General features: G+C 36.4%; 2 protein-coding genes across 2 annotated transcripts in view; both read left to right on the top strand.

Annotated features, from left to right (window-relative positions):
- The window catches only part of LOC114517187, a 34,929-nt gene that overhangs the window by 8,591 nt on the left and 9,106 nt on the right, over window positions 1–17,232 (top strand). The window lies entirely within an intron of this gene.
- Window positions 12,384–13,961, top strand: LOC114517394. Its single transcript, XM_028537094.1, has 2 exons — window positions 12,384–12,819; window positions 13,189–13,961. The coding sequence occupies exons 1-2, from the start codon at window positions 12,438–12,440 to the stop codon at window positions 13,818–13,820; spliced, it is 1,014 nt and encodes a 337-aa protein (XP_028392895.1). The 5' UTR covers window positions 12,384–12,437; the 3' UTR covers window positions 13,821–13,961.

The raw sequence follows: 17,232 nt of genomic DNA, 5'->3' as shown, positions 1-17,232 counted from the left end.
GTTTTAGATTTAATTTAAAGAAATTCTGTTCGTGCCAGACAAACCTCTACTGAAATTACCTCGCTGATAGAACAGAATCTGTAACCAGCTGGGATTACGATGTATGAGCGACTTTTCACTGTATACGTTTTCACCTTAATGCGTTCTAATGCATGAGACACCCCGTCTGCATGATAACGTCACCATTTGTCGCAAAATTGACGAGTTTGGACTTCATAAACACAGGTATAACCATGGTTATGAGATTTCTGACCAGGGCAAGAGAAAGAGAAGGCTTCAACTGCACAACGTATACCAGCCTTTAGAGGACCGTCGAGATTAGAACACATGTAGGCATATGAAGGTAGCCTGACACAAAGGGTTTACAGTAGCACACTTCTCCACGGTTCTTCAAGTGATATTCGTATATTTTGGACACCCAAGACGACATTACTATTTGCGATCCGAATGTACTTGTATACCAAACATATTTGGACATTCACTGAACTATTTGTGGCCACCAGTTTACATACTTGATCATCATCAGTGCATACCATTGTAGGAAGAATAAGCAGAACCGCTACTGGCGCTAGAACAGGCAGAAGAGCGCGCAACGCCATCTCACTATATTCTGAGATTTATTGCAATGATAAAAAAAAAGAAAAACTTCTCAGAAATTAGAAGTAGGGAACATGATAGTCTAACTATTGTTTGATGGGAAAACTTCTGCTGTACGTATAGAGCTCCTTAGGTACAATGAACGGAGTAGCTATCGTGCATTCACATTTATATCATAGTTATATTCAGGTTGCTAGTTCGAAATAATTTATTGTGCTATTGTATAGCTAATTGCCTTCAGGCTACACTGCCTTGGTAGCTTTTGCGTGACACTAGGTCACATATTTAATCTAAGTTTGACTGTCGTATAGTAAAGACGTTTAATTACGCGCAAATTATTCAACTAAAATTTGTCTACGACAATTGGAGTACAAGTGTAAACCAAAGTACGCAAGTTTAATAGTTATTCGTTATATATTTTATTGTTTATAGTTTGTTTGTTAATGACATTGACATTGTGTTTTGCTGCATGGTTTAAGCAAATTAGCTTAGTAGTTTTTACTGTCATATTTTAGTTCGAACCTACACCAGCCACATCTATATCTACATCTGCGTCTACTCATCAATCAAGCTAGTATACTTTGAAATTCTGTGCTGACGTAATTTTATCTCTGAGAAACATAATACATATATATGGGTAATTGTCACTATTTTTGTCAATGGAACGAATATAGATGCAATTATCACCTTAGTAGCCCCGTTCTCCCGTGATTTCCATTGAAACAAGTCAAATTATGAGATTAATTAAAGACCGTGGAGATCTTTAACTTTCCGAGACCTAAATAGATATACCAAATCTTTCATCAAATTATAATCAGTGGCGTAGCCAGCACCTCGGTGATGGTCCTGCTCATCGAGCACCGAAGGTGCGAGCATCCTAGGGGGGTCTGGGGGCATGCTCCCCCAGAAAATTTTTGATATCTGGAAGCCTGGAAACAGCATTTGCGGCGTTCTGGGGGCAGTATCAACAAAAAATTTGCCCTAACCCTGCAACTCTGATAGACCATAAATGGCTCAGAGAATAAAGCTTTTGCACTGTAGAAGTCAAATAGACAACGCTCATCATAGCCAGAAAGTAAAAGAGTTGCATAATTGCATTTCTGTATTGCTGCAACTAAATATGCCATGGCCCATTACTCCTCGTTTTATTTTCAAATTGCAAGTACACACACTTAGCGCAAATTGGCTCACGATTGACAAAGACGATGTCACTTTGTTTTCAATATATCATTTAACGAGAATGAAGAAACGGAAAACAATGAAACGTACAATAGTGCGCAATGCACTAGTGACTGCTCATGACATGATGAAAAGTAAGAATATAGATAATATCTAATACAGTATCAGTATGAACAGAATGGTAAATGCAAAAGAAGTAAGAAGTCACTAAGAACTATTAAACACATTACACATATGTATATTGCAGTGAAAAGGTGCAACTATGCAAGGGTGCACAAAAGACCACTCATACATGATGAATGAATATTTATTGGGGTCACCACACCTTAAGTGTGGGTATCTCCCCATTAAGAGAAAAAATATATAAGATTTTATATGTTTTTAATACTTTCTTAAACACATAGGTTACAACGAAAAGGTGCAAGAGTGCACAAAGGACTGCTCATACATGAATTTAAAGTAAATATTCAATTCAATATGAACAGGGATGGCCCATTATTTATATATTGGGGTCACCACACTTGTGGATATCTCCCCTAGAACCAATTTAGAGGACCTTCCTGAAAAGCACTATTGGTGATGGAAGCTTTCCTCTGTAAAGATTTTTATTATTATTATTATAATTAGAAGAATATATTTTTATGATTTTAATATTTTCTTTAACACATATATTACATGAAGTGAAAAGGTGCAAGAGTGCACAAAAAACTGCTCGTAACTCATAAGCAATTAATGAATGAATAGTAACTATTCAATACAGTGTGAACAGATGGCCCATGGGGTCACCACACCAGCAGTGAATATCTCCCCTTGGACCAATTAAATGTATATACAAATAATTTTTTTAAGTTTTAATATTTTATATAACAGGCTATTACAATAAGGTGCAAGAGTGCACAAAGGACTGCTTATGATGAATGAATTATAAAAATTGAACCCATTTAACAGGGATGAACTAGTAATGAAATAGTTATACTTACATTCAACAGCTAATGTCTCTTATACTTAACCTGTCTACTATTTGTAAAGAAAGGCAAGTCTCCTTGGCTTCTCCACAAACTTCTCCACAACTTCACTATGTAGCACATTGGCATCTTCTTTTTCTTTTAGAATGTCTCTATGGATTGAAATCCTACAAAGAGAACTAAGGCGCCCTTGACTCATTCTATTTCTCAAATAGGTCTTTACCCTTTTCAAGCAGGAAAATGACCTTTCAACAGAAGCACTAGTTACTGACAAGACAACATTCATTTTCATTAATTTGACAGCTTCAGGAATACTAGATTGGAGATTAAACTTAAAAATATAGGTTAGTAATTCATTACATGTGTCTTTATGAAAATCCTGATCCCTGTAAATGAAAGAAAGTTGGCTCTCAAGCATGGAGATATCATAAAGGGGCCCATACATCTCTTTTAGTAAATTAATTTTCTCAGGTGGTACCACCCCACCCCAAGATGCAAATTTTTTTGGATTGACAAGATCTAAAAATGCATATTGTTTCATATCCTGAAACCTCTCATTCATCATACTAACAATGGAGTCGATAATCTCAAAATAAATTTGCTTATGGTTGTGTCTTTTCTCAAGTCTGCTTTCTGGTGGGCCCAATATATCTACTGCTTCTTGGTATAATTCAGAAAATTTATCATCACTACGAAGAGAAGAAACAAAGGTTACAAAACGCTGAATTCTTACCATACCATAGTTAAAGTCAGTTTGTTGGCCTTGCAGAATTTCATATAGGATTGATGATTGTTGGAAAATCTGTTGAAAAACACAGACCAAAAAGCAAAACAAAAAACTACTAATATTATGTAGCAAACCATGTATCTTTCCCAATGATTCTCCATCCCAGCTCCCAGGCTCATCCACTTCTCCAAGAAAAATGTCATGAAGTTTCTGGTAATTTCTATGCAAGACACTTATCACACGAGATCGATAGTACCACCTAGTATCACCAGGGCTGGGGAACTCGATTTGATGAGAATTAAGAAAGGCTTTTCTTTGAGGGGCATTACTAGTAAAAGTACAAAATGCTCCTATATCAACAAAGAAAACTTTAACAGGGGCTATAGATGAGGCAGACTGACACAAAACTAGATTTAATCTGTGAGCTGCACAATGAACAAAGTATGCAAAAGGATATTCTTGACGCACTCGAACCTGGACACCACTAACATGACCAGACATAACAGCAGCACCATCATAGGTTTGCATCACTAATTTATCCTTGATGTTGGAATGGGGACTAAGCTTATCCTTCACAAACTGGGATATGGCAGCAGCATCTCTCTTTGTGCTGACATCTCCAAATCCCAATTGTCTTTCTACTATCTCACAACCTTTATCCATACGGACTATCATGCTTACCTGTTCCTTAGTTGAGACATCAGAAGTTTCATCAACCTGCACACTGATGAAGGTACACTCGTTAATCTCCTTAAAAATAGTATCTTCAATAATGGAATCAAGGCAACAGATTAAATCATTTTGTATTTCAGGAGAGACCCCAGTGAAACGTGAATCTCCACCCTGACCAGATTCAGCTAGTCTGCCATGCAATCGTCGTTCAAATACAGAATCTAACTTAGCATAGGACTCGAGTAACTCCCTGTAATTACCGCGGTTCAAGCTATCTTCAGATTCATCATGGCCTCTAAACGCCAACTCCTGTTTGGATAAATACAAAACAGCCTCGGTTATGGTTTTTAAAATTTCTCTGTTTTGCCTTACCTCCTCATTGTGGCGTTGTATCTCGTCTCTTCTTGCTTGGGAGATAAGAGAATCCACTCGAGCACCGGAACCGTACGTCTTCCAGGTCTTGAAAGCAGCCATGTGTGACTTCGCCTTTTCATGCTTTTTGCAATCAGAGAGGAAGCCATGCATGTCGCTATAACCATTCTTGCTCCAAGTCGGCGACTTTCCAGGGCAAAACAAAAGACACGGCCAGCAAAATAATCTCTTTAACTCTGTGCTGCCACAAAGCCAATCCTTCTTTTCATACCAAGCCATTTGAAAAGATCTCCCTCTCGCACTAATACTCAAATTCGGCATTGGCCTTTGCTTAACAATAACATTTTGTTCCGCGGTTGCTCGAACAGAAAATGATTTTTCTTAACAAAGAATTTATGATATCAGCTTCAGTTGAAGCTAGATTCGTCACGCTTGCTGAAGCCATTACAAAAACACTCGCTCAAAGACAATAACTATGCAAACTACGCTCAAGTGTGTGTACTCACGCGGAAACCTCGCAAGAAAAGGCAATACAATATGCAGCTCCTGCCTTGTCGAGATAGCAGGAGTGCGGAGTTGTAACCAGCCAATTATGAGTGAGTAAGAGGCCATTTATCCAATCAGAATTGAGTATTTTCTTCTATAGAATATTATAGCAGCTCCTGCCTTGGCAAAATAGCAGGAGTGAGCCATTGATCTGTATATATATATATCATATATATGTCATATATGTTATTAGGCCTGAAGCATCAATGCGTGGGATCGATTATATTTGCGGGCGCGAGCTTCCGAGTGGTAACTGTTGCTAGAAACGAATCGAAAAATATAATTGCGGAATTTATAAGGCTTAGGCTTCAAAAATATTTCATAAATTTTTTTGGAGTGGTTTTTTCAAAATTTTGGGGAAATTTTTAGTCCTGCTGGGCAGGACGAGCAGGACCGGTAGCTACGCCACTGATTATAATAAGCATTTGCTGACGATCGTTGAGCGTGTGAACGCAGCCATAGTGCCTGCATTCCAGGATGATATATATTATAGGAACAAAGAAGTTAAAATGCAGTACGACTATATCAGTGGACTCACGCTAGGAGGAAATTTGTTGACATTACGCTAGACATTATCTATGCATCAAAAGCTTCATTTATAATTATAGTGCATGTCTCGTTTTGTATTGATAATACAAATATGTTTGTATATCATAAGTGTATCAGCTAAATATGTTGCTATTTGTCATGAATTTTCGAAGAAAAATTTGAAATGTATGAATAATTCGACCAGTTACAATGTAGCTATACTTTGACTAACCCAGAATCTGCCACTGCACATGAATTAATGCCTAAAAAATCGTTGGTTCTGATGAAAAAATCCAAATTCTCAACGAGAAACATATAAAAAGTTTAAATAAGGTTGAACTGCCTAAAAATATTCTTCTGACAATGGCAAACATTCGTAGAATTACCGCGTGAATCGAAGCTGTCGAACGTAATAAAATCACCTGTGCCTGCAAACTGTAGCTTTCGTTCACGACAAAGGGAGTTATTAATCACCAACTGAAAGGCGTAAGGTATGTCACGCGCGTATTAACCATTTAAGTGTTTGAGGATGTTGTTAACCATTTAAGTGTTTGATGATGTCGCCTGTGATGCAACGACCATTTATGCGAGGCAGCAGGCTAGTTGCATCTTTCGCTGTTTTGCACCCCCTTATAAGAAAGAGGCTCTGCGTCTAAAGCGTCCCAGCTAAAATCCTGAATTTACTCGTAATATTCGTAAATTTATTCGTAATAATGGAATATGAAGTATGCTTCATTCACGCAATAATGTCAGTTGTGATTTGTTCAAACGAAAAGATATATGGAGACTATATATGCTCCTAAGCATCCAATATTGTACAAATATAGATTGGGGTTAACTTTTTAGTCCATTTTATTGAAGAATAGAGATTCCTCGCAATTGAGGAAACAGAAGCTAATACGAATAAATAAAAGGAATCGGCTCCAGCTGTGAAAAACGTGCTAGTCCGTTTTTACTTTCACGTTTGAAACTTGCTGAATAAGTTTTAATTGAATTTGACTCTAATTTCCATAATAAATTATAAATAAACTGCCTTTTTTGGGAAGCGAAATTTCATCTTCGCACGTTTTTGACATCATCGAACAATGAAATCAAGGAAACCGACAAAATTTGCCTCATTTAGTCACAAGCCACGGGAGATGAAACATTGTATTCTGAAGTTAAAATGGAAATGGCTATTAATCAGTTGAAATCGTTAGTTCTAGTTCTCTCCATGCTTTCCGCCCAATTCCCAGTTGGCGAAGGAAAGGTTTGATATAAATTTAAATTTGAAATTAAATTTTCCGCGAAAATGAGCTGTATATATCATATGAAATGTCAAATTATAAATATGTTCTACATAAAGAGTTTTAATATCATGCAATTTTGAAGGCTGAATGCCTTGTTCTTTGAGAAAAAAACGGGTACTGTCGATTTCGCGGGTACTGTCGAGTTAAAGACCATGGGCTAGTCGATTACTGTCATTTAAAATGATGTAATTCACGGAAGCAATTGAACCTAATATTGATCTGACCAAATTATTCTTTAATTTAATGTATGAGAACTAGGCTTGTGTTGTAATGAAAAAACCAGGGAAGCTTTTGCAGGTTTTTACCTTGCACAGGATGGCGAAAAATTACAAAAAATTTCCCGGCCCTGCGAATCAAACTTGTACTGCAAGCGATAGGTCAACGTTGATTAAGCTATATATTGCTGATTTGACAAAGACGTAATCAAATCTACTTGTATTTTGTGAAAAGGTTGTACAGGCTAATGAGGGCTATGACTTGTCTCGTGACTTACCTGTTTGCTCAGAAGCGAAGGAAGGCAACAGCACCTTGTATCGGAAGATTTCTGGTGATGACGTGCTTGCCATATGCCTCAAACATGAAAATCGATACCAATGGAAATTTCTAGATGGTAAGATTAATGTTTATAAGGTTACTATATTACTCTATTTATAAAACGTATGCAAAAAATGGATAAAATTATGTAAAACGGAAATTATCCGGGCTGCGTGTTTATGTTCAGTTCCGGAAGAAAGGGAAACGAAATCAGCGAGGTGAAGAAGGAAGTTAATTAAGTAACATACCTTATTATTAATATTGCATTTAAAACGGTTAAAAGATATTTTTATAAAGCCGATATACGTTCATATTGCAGTGGAAAGCGGCGGTATAGTGTGGGATAGGAAGGGTTGAATCAATGATTAATGAAACGTAATATTATAAAAAACTTGTTGCTGCATGACCAAGAAAAAGAATATGAGCTTCTTGAACACTGATTTACCAATTGAAATAATATTCATTATATCGATGCATGAGGGTTATGAAGATAGTGATAATGAACATTTCTAAGCCTCAGTTTGACAAGTAGAACTGAAGCAAGGTATTTTAGCTGCTGGATTTGCAACTACACTTTTTAAATTAGTTTTTTCTTAAGTTATTACGTATATCTCGTGGGGGGAAGCGTGAGGCACAACAAAAGTTTCTTTATTCTCCTATACTCGTTCGTCTCAAAAATTTCAAAAGATGGCTTCTGATATGCAGGATAGTCTCTGTGACTATATAGTAAGATCCACCAATTTCCGACTTATATGTTCTAAAAAAATCTTCTTCGAAGAGAATAATCTCAAAGTAATCTGAGTAGGCTGAGGCAAATAATAACGGAAATAGTACATCTACAAGATATTTCTAATCCGATACTAGATATCTCAATTAGAAATATTTGGACTTCACATGCAACGAATAAACGAAAAAGGAGTTGAAAAATGTGGCATGATATTGACTTTACCGTGACAGCGAATATATGTTCTAACCGGCTATAAATAAAATCTAAGAGTTCGTCAGCCGCCAGATATTCTCATGAACCGAGTTCGAAACCACTTGACGAAATTTGACACCTTAGCCTGCCGTGTGCAATGACTATCGCTTTCTTAATTGAAATCTAATAACGGTCACTGATTAATTCAGCAAACATGGATAGGTAAAAACGAAATATATCAATGTTGGCTTTTCGGGCATTTACCGAGCACGTTTCTGACATTTCACTTCCGGTTCCATTACTAATTATTGTGAATTATGCTGACCTAGCATAAACTTGCTTGCATTACGTCATGGCGTGTAAAACGTAAAACGTAGAGGAATAATGGATATTAATTGCCTACGGCAGTAATAAATCTTAAACCTTGTAAACCAAAGTCGCACTACAGTAATAGCGAGGTTCAGATTTAATAGCGAGGTCTAGATTTGACTTCCACCGCTGCCTCTCACTTATCTATTGCGCCCGTGGTTTTTTAAATCAGTGGTTAAATCTGATAGATGTTTTAACTGAGTTTGAACTGTTTGGTATGCATACGCAATCGAGTCTCTATATTCCCTAATACAGGCAGTTCAACAATTGGCCAAAAATTCAATCCTGCGAAGGATTGCTCAGAAATAGTGGACAACCTTCCAGACGAAAAAGATGGTTTCTTTTGGATAAAACACGCTGAAGGAAATATTTCAAAGGTAAACAGACTATTTTTAATTATTGCCTGTTACAAGAGATGTCACCACAATTTTTTATGTTTGCATGCATTTTACTGATCACTTAAATGACTTTGTGTCTTCGATTAAGGATTTTACTAGCTTTCATCATGGATAATTCATTTGATTAACCATGCTTTCATAAGCACGCTAGACTTTCATGTATGGCACATTCATGTATATTTGCAATTCCCGTTCCAATTTGCAAATAACCGTTTGGCCGGTGTAACAAACTATTCTTGGCCCTAGTAGCTGCATGGTCCTCAAGTTTGCACATTCAGCCAAATAGTTGATTGGTTCAGTCTTTCTCACTACCCAATCGCGAAATTTACTTGTCAATCTGCAGGGGTATTGTGACACCCACACAGACGGTGGTGGCTATTTGCTGATTGGAATGAAACAAAGTCCAGTCATATGGAGCGTACAATCCAATGAAAATCCAGTTCATCCATTTGAAAATCCTCATTGGTCTAGCAAATTTGGTGACGTCGAAGTCCAAGATTTTGCAGTTCAAATATCAACTTCGAAGAAATTCGAAAGTACGAAAGCACATTGGTGAGTGCAAGGTTGTACTACCGACACTGAGGAAGTATACTATTTATGGACACAATCGCACAACACCGAACAGCACAGGACAGCACAGGACAGCACAGGACAGCACAGCACAGGACAGCACAGCACAGCACAACGCATATATAGCACAGCAAAACACACCGTAGCATACCATATCAATCGATAGTTTCTATTAGTTTATACCACGCTAAAGTTTTTACCCCGCTATGTACAATCTTTTCCGACCATACATTCGTGTAAAGGTCATACAGATTACAAAAACGTCGTGCCCTTGGTAATCTGTTCGGTATTGGAAGTGGAGGCTGTACTGACCATCATTCGGGGATTGGAGATGTAAAATATGTTAAAGATATCCTTACCGAAACCATCGTCAACACAAAATTCAATTGTTCTCAATTTGGACCCAACGTTATGAATGGCTGGGTAAATATCACAATAAACTAATTCTATATCTAATATTTTATGAGAAGTTTAGGAAAATTATTTGTCTGACGTTAGGGAAGCCTTGAAAAAGACTATTATAGAATATACTTAGATGTTGTGAGTTATAATGGACAATCCACTACGATCAACTTTCACAAACCTAGAGTTTCACAGCAATCCAGATTGCAGTCATCATTCTCTTCAGTAAATCATTTATTAAATACACAGTTTAAGTGGGAATTTTGGTAAATTCAGCAATATAATGAGTATCAGCAAAACAATTCTGGAGTTTAGAAATTAAAATACGCCCAATTAAGAAAGCTGATCTTAGAAAAACCACCAGTCAGAAACTTTCATCTTGACAGAACCGATTTTCATTTCCTCCATTTCTCATATGACCGTATTCTAATTCCGTCAATTTGTTTTGCAGCAAAATATGAATAAATGTTTGAAAAACAATTGCCCGAATGGTTACGCATTTACTGAAAATAATCCTCCATATCAGCTGGATATGCACGGATCTTTCAGGTAAACAGCCAATTATAACTATAAATTATGCCGTTCGTCGCATATTTCACTACAAAAGTCTTGCTATTTCTATTTCTCTACTTGGATTTCGCATTACGTTTTGCTTCTTTCCGCGTAGAGAATACATGTACATGCAGGTTAAAAAAATTGAAAAAAACATTTCTGTTTAAAGGCAAAATTGCTCTCAGGCCAAAGGGCTTCAAATTGACATGAGGAACGTATAATAGTTCCAATGGCGAATGAAGCAAAATTTCATATTTTTAGTTACAGCGCAAGCTCCGAGTTTTCAGGTGTGACGCACGATTCTACTGCTTTTGTTGGTTGCGACTCTCTCCAGGTATGTATGTTAACTGTTATGCAAACTACACTACTTTTAGTTTAGAATATTTACGAGGTAAAATCTTTACTTGATGTGAAAAGTTCAGGATTCAGGTAAAAGATAAATACATAAATGATAAATTTAATAGTTTCCGTATAGTTTGTCGTCAATATACAAGCGTAGGTTTGGGCTACGTTTATCACTTCTTTGTAGATTATGCAAATTTAGTGCACAGGTAGTGCGTAGGTGCTGATGTAAAATATTACCCTGTATTAACTCGTTTAAATACTTTTGCATCGTTCTCTTTTAGTGTTGTGCATGTTTTGGTCCTAAAGGAGGTAGAGATCATTATTGCGCCAAAAAATGCAACGGAAGGAATGGAGGAGTTGTTCTAAGAGATCAAATTCAGGTCTGGTATTGGATCAGAACACGAACGCCCACACGCAAGTGGAGAAGATGTATGGAGTTCAAAATGAAGACACAAGCGGGGAAACTGGCAACATATCATGTCGATAGACGTACTGGTGTTGCTCAAAAGGTACTGCAGCATGTATCCTACATGAGGTGTTTACGTATATCAAAAAGCAGTTTTTCTATATCTGCATGATGTTTCAAAAGGAAACAGATAGAGTTTTATGCACTTAGATATTTTGAATGCGATTGCATTAAGAAATTGCATTATGAAAAGTGATTGTTAGAAAGCTAAAGAACCCTTCCTTCTTGCTTTATAAAAGTAAAATCGTTGAAGTCTATACCGGGACTGAAATCCATTGGTATATGCAATTGTCAGGCCTATATCTGAATATCTGAAAGATCCGCGGTATTCAACAATACGTGCCGGCATTCAACAATACGCCCCAATCGTCCCCTTACTATATAGAGGTTTGCAACTCCCTAGCACAAGAAAATGCTGACATTTTGGGCAGCAATCCTATTTGTTGACGGATGCTCTAGACACCGACGTAAATCATGGCCTTTCAATTAATTTCAAATAACTAGGCCATATAAACGTTTTTAAAAATCCGAAATTTTTTTCTTCTCAGGGCACATGTGGAAAGCAATTTGACGCACTATTGAATGAAGGTGTAAGTATTAAAAAAATTATTTTACATACAAATTATGAAGTTGAAAAAATCTGCCTGGTTGAATTCTGATAAGCCGCCATACATGTTGAATTTTTTACAGACAATTTTGGTAAAAGATAAGGAAAGTCTTAACAATCTTCCACCAGTGCCAGGGATGATATCATTTCGTAAGGACAACGAAAAACTTTACGTGAACAAAGAAGATGGATGGGATGAGATAGGTAGTGAGGAAGCGGTAGGTCTGATTAGGATGCTTTGCAATTAGCTCCTTAAAGCTCATCAATTCTGTTTCCCTTATCCAGCGTATTGCAACAGATCAGGAGCACCCTATTTCTATGGCCGATCAATTCAGCGTCCCCTTATTTAGTTTGTAATCCATTATTTTGAATTTTGTAGACCGAAAATTTAACAGCAAAAATGAACCAGCAAGATGCTCGTGTTCGAAACCTGATTAAAAATCTAAATACAAGTCTGCAAAGTCTCCATAGCAAAAACTCCCAACAAGAATCTGAGGCCGAACGCCTGGAGGCGAACATAACCACAAAGTTTAAGAGATTCAAAAGCGAGCTTTCCCAACAAAATAGCCGAGTCGAAAGCCTGGTATTACATCTAAATACAAGCCTGCGAAGTCTCGATAGCAAATATTCCCAACAAGACTCTCAAGCTAAACGTTTACAGACAAGATTAAGCGAGAAAAATTCAGAGCAAGATGCACGAGTTCAAAATCTCGAGAGAAATATAAATTTGAAGTGGCAAACTATGGAGAGAAAGTTGAAAAATATTGAAAAAAAAATGACAGGTAGGACCAGGTTTTCAATTTCATTAATAAATCATTGAGAAATCGGAGAAAATTATTGATAATTTAACGGTTGAGGTTTTTTCCCACATTGGTTGAATTTTTATCAAATCGAAAATTCACTTGTTCATGCACTGAAAATTTTCAAAATTCCTGAAGTAACGCAAAGAATTTTAACTCTCGAGTTATTAACGCCTAAGTAAAATTTATTCGTTAGATTAAATCAATTTTAAAAACTACTGACCAATAGTTGCCTACTGCAATAGTAGTGGTATCTTGCTCTACTTATCTTTCATACTCAAATATATTTGTAAATATTTGAATCGATCATTATAATAGTATAATTATACCGTTGACCATTATATTTTCCAGTAACCTTGCGAACATCATGTAAAGACATTCTGGCAGAAAATAAATTCACAGCCTCAGGAGTCTATTGGATTGAGCCTGTAGCGAAGAAACAACTTCAAGTGTACTGTGACATGAGAACCGATGGTGGAGGCTGGACCTTAGTTTATAGCTACACATTTACCAACTACACTAGTTTTCAATCAAGGCAAAATGCCATAACCCCCCGTCCAAACTGGCCTGAGAATAGTGCCAATACTCCAATCTCAACCACTCCTCCGCTGAGCGAGTCACCGCATAGCCTCGGGGCCGTAGACTGGAGACTTTGGAAGAAAATTGGTCGAGAGATAATGATTAAGTCAAATATCAATGATTGGATTGTATGCGAACCATATGGTGGGAGTATAGTCATAAAGAAAGAAGGTTCGATCAGATGCCAGAATATTAAAAATGTGGCCACCGCCTGTCGTGGTTATGTTCCAAATAAAATTCTCTGGCGCCCTGAAGGGCCGGCTCTCCTCACTTCCTCTTCATACTATTATTGTTTCGATGGAGACACACGCAGAAACTGGCCAACACATGACCCCTGCGGGCAATCAGGCCCAAAACAAAAGCAAGGTGTCTCCAATCCGGGTGGACAGATATATATTCGATAGAAGCCCAACTTTCGAGTACCTACAGTCACTTGATTTGTTTTTGCTGTAACACATGCACTTGATAGAACAGACAAATATAATCGTGTCGTATGGATTAAATATTATTATAGGGAAAGTAACTTTATTACAGATTCGCTATTTGCTTGCATTTTTAGGCAGAGCTAATGAAAATGCCTAAATTTTTATTTCTTCATGTAAAATGGTAAATAATGTACCTTTATCTGGAAGTGGCCAAAATTTATGCATTCTGATTGGGTTACTGAAAATATGAATAAACTTGCTGATTGGTCTACAACGAAATTCCCCCCTTGTTCTCCATGGACAGCCCCAAAGGAATTCTTTTTAAGTCAAAGCGAAACATGAACTTCCCGATGAATAAATATTGGAGGTGCGGCCGAGACCAGACAAATTTGGCGACGTTTTCTAACATTACGTGAGCTCTATGAGTTCGAAATTGTACAACCAACATCCCATTATTCTTTTATTGTTAGCACGATAAAATTGTATTTTTTTTTAAAAAAAACTTTCGTTGATATCTTTTAGAACGAAATTTTGAATGCATTGTATTCTCTTGTCAAATTACAGCCCGGTCAGACTTTTATCTATTCTTTTTATTTTGTACAGTATTTGGCAGTATTTTTCTTTATCTTTCTGGTTTTAGTTTATCCGGGCCAGTTTGGTTTGTACGTGAATTACTTTCCGCCATTTTGTTTATTTTGGCGAAAATTAATAATCATGCATTATACTTTTAATTGGTAACATTAAAATGAAATAACGGTACCCCTCTCGACCAATCAGCATCTAGTAATTTCATCACACTAATTTTAAGTAGGACAATAATAAAAATAACTGCAAATCACTATGTTAAAACGATAGTTACTTCTTCGCTTCAGCACTACCACGCCTATTGCAGATTATTAAACTATTCATGCAAGAGAATTTAAGGTTGACATATACCGGACTGAATTAATGCTTGTTATTTGAGTGTCATATCTTCTTTAACTGTTTTATAGAGGAGAATCTTTTCTTTTTCTCCAATGAGCAGGCAACCAGTGATAAAGTAAAGCATTTGGAAAATAAATTTAATAGAGACTAAACGGGTAGCAATGTTATTCGACATCTTCCGCACAATCATAACACGAAAACAGCTATCATATTTTGTGGAAAGGTTGAACAAGTCTATGAACGCCATGACTTTTCTCGTGACTTACCTGTTTGCTCAGAAGCGAAGGAAGGCAACAGCACCTTGTATCGGAAGACTTCTGGTGATGACATGCCTGCCTCAAACACGAAGATCGATACCAATGGAAATTTCTAGATGGTAAGATTAATAATTATAAGAATGGTATTTACAAAAAACACTCAAAATAGGCAATTAGATTAATGAACGAAGGGGTTTTGGCTGCTGGGCAGTAGTATAGCCTGCAAGGAAAGGCGTGGAAATGCCCAGAAATTGCTAGGATTTGAGAAGATATTGTTTCTCAGGGACCATAGAGCGTTTTTCGTATTGCTGGGGCTCGGAACCGCGCACCTGAAAGGGGAAAATTTTGAAATTTACTTAGGCCTATGAAATGGCCGCAAATGCCTCTCAATTTGAGAATTATTGGGAAATAGTAGATACTTTGTAAATTTTCCAGCATGTTTGGTGCTCATATACAAACATTAAACAATATAACCATGCTTTGCTTATGATTTCAAATATTTTGAAATGGATAACCACGCTGTTTTAATGGTCAAATGCTTGTTCTATATGTAAAGTTTCCAACATGCTTCGTGCTCATATACAAACATTAAACAATATAACCAGGCTTTGGTTATGATGTCAAATTTTTTGAAATCGATAACCATGCACGCTGTTTTAATGATCAAATGCTTAGTCTTATGTAAAGTTTCCAGCATGTTTGGCGCTCATATACAAACATTAAACAATATAACCAGGCTTTGGTTATGATGTCAAATTTTTTGAAATGGATAACCACGCTGTTTTAATGGTCAAATGCTTGTCCTATGTAAAGTTTCCAGCATGTTTGGCGCTCATATACAAACATTAAACAATATAACCATGCTTTGGTTATGATGTCAAATATTTTGAAATGAATAACCACGCTGTTTAATGGTCAAATGCTTGTCCAATGTAAAGTTTCCAGCATGTTTGGCGCTCATATACAAACATTAAACAATATAACCATGCTTTGGTTATGATGTCAAATATTTTGAAATGGATAACCACGCTGTTTTAATGGTCAAATGCTTGTTCTATATGTAAAGTTTCCAGCATGCTTCGTGCTCATATACAAACATTAAACAATATAATCATGCTTTGGTTATGAAGTCAAATATTTTGAAATGGATAACCACGCTGTTTCAATGGTCAAATGCTTTTCCTATGTAAAGTTGCAAGCATGTTTGGCGCTCATATACAAACATTAAACAATATAACCATGCTTTGGTTATGATGTCAAATATTTTGACATTGATAACCACGCTGTTTTAATGGGCAAATGCTTTTCCTATGTAAAGTTGCAAGCATGTTTCGTGCTCATATACAAACATTAAACAATATAACCATGCTTTGGTTATGAAGTCAAATATTTTGACATGGATAACCACGCTGTTTTAATGGTCAAGTGCTTGTCGTTTCTGTCTCTGTTTTTTTTTTATTTTGGCTAAACATATGTACTGAACGTAACTAATTTCAATCCATCTGTAAACAAGGCGGATTTATTACGACAGATATCTTTGGAAATTAGAATACTCATTTCTTTGAATTGGTTATTAAAATATACGTTGAATAACTAAAAGTTAAAATAGCATTCAAGATAAGATACATTGCATATACTTGTGAGCAAAAAATACAAATTGCTAAAAAGATTGCTTGTAAATTTGAGCGAACTAAAAAATATTCGAAATTAAAGACTAATTACGGAAAAATTATTGGTGGGGCTAAAGCCCAGCGAGCCACCCTGCTCCGCGGTCTCTGTTTCTATGAAATCCAACTTCGTTTCCGGGATCGCGATATCTATACGAATTTTTTTGTATGTAAATCCTCATATTCCATTCAAATCCCGAAAAATCTTTTTTTTCATATGAAAAAAAAATCAAATGAATCCAGAGTAAGGTAAAGCTTAAATCATCATGTAAAAAATAAAGTATCATTTGGCAATATCATCATTTGGACTTCAAAAGAAATGAGAAATTGGGTGTTGAAAAATGTGACTTGATCTTGACTTGGTAGTGTTAGATCCACAGTTATTATATGCTCAGTTATACATAAAATCTTAGAGCTCGTAGTCGAATACCTCTATGTTCCGAATTCGAAAAAACATTTATAGTGAAATTTGACTCCACGGCATGTATGCATGTGCATCGCTCGTATAAAACGGCTATTGCTTTCTTAATTCCAAACCAAAAA

This window comes from Dendronephthya gigantea, unplaced genomic scaffold, assembly GCF_004324835.1.
Source record: "Dendronephthya gigantea isolate DGI-Jeju-01 unplaced genomic scaffold, DenGig_1.0 000007F, whole genome shotgun sequence".
In the NCBI taxonomy this organism is placed as follows: Eukaryota; Metazoa; Cnidaria; class Anthozoa; order Malacalcyonacea; family Nephtheidae; genus Dendronephthya; species Dendronephthya gigantea.
Note: the sequence above shows the minus strand (reverse complement) of the source record. Positions and strands in the feature narration are given on the sequence as shown.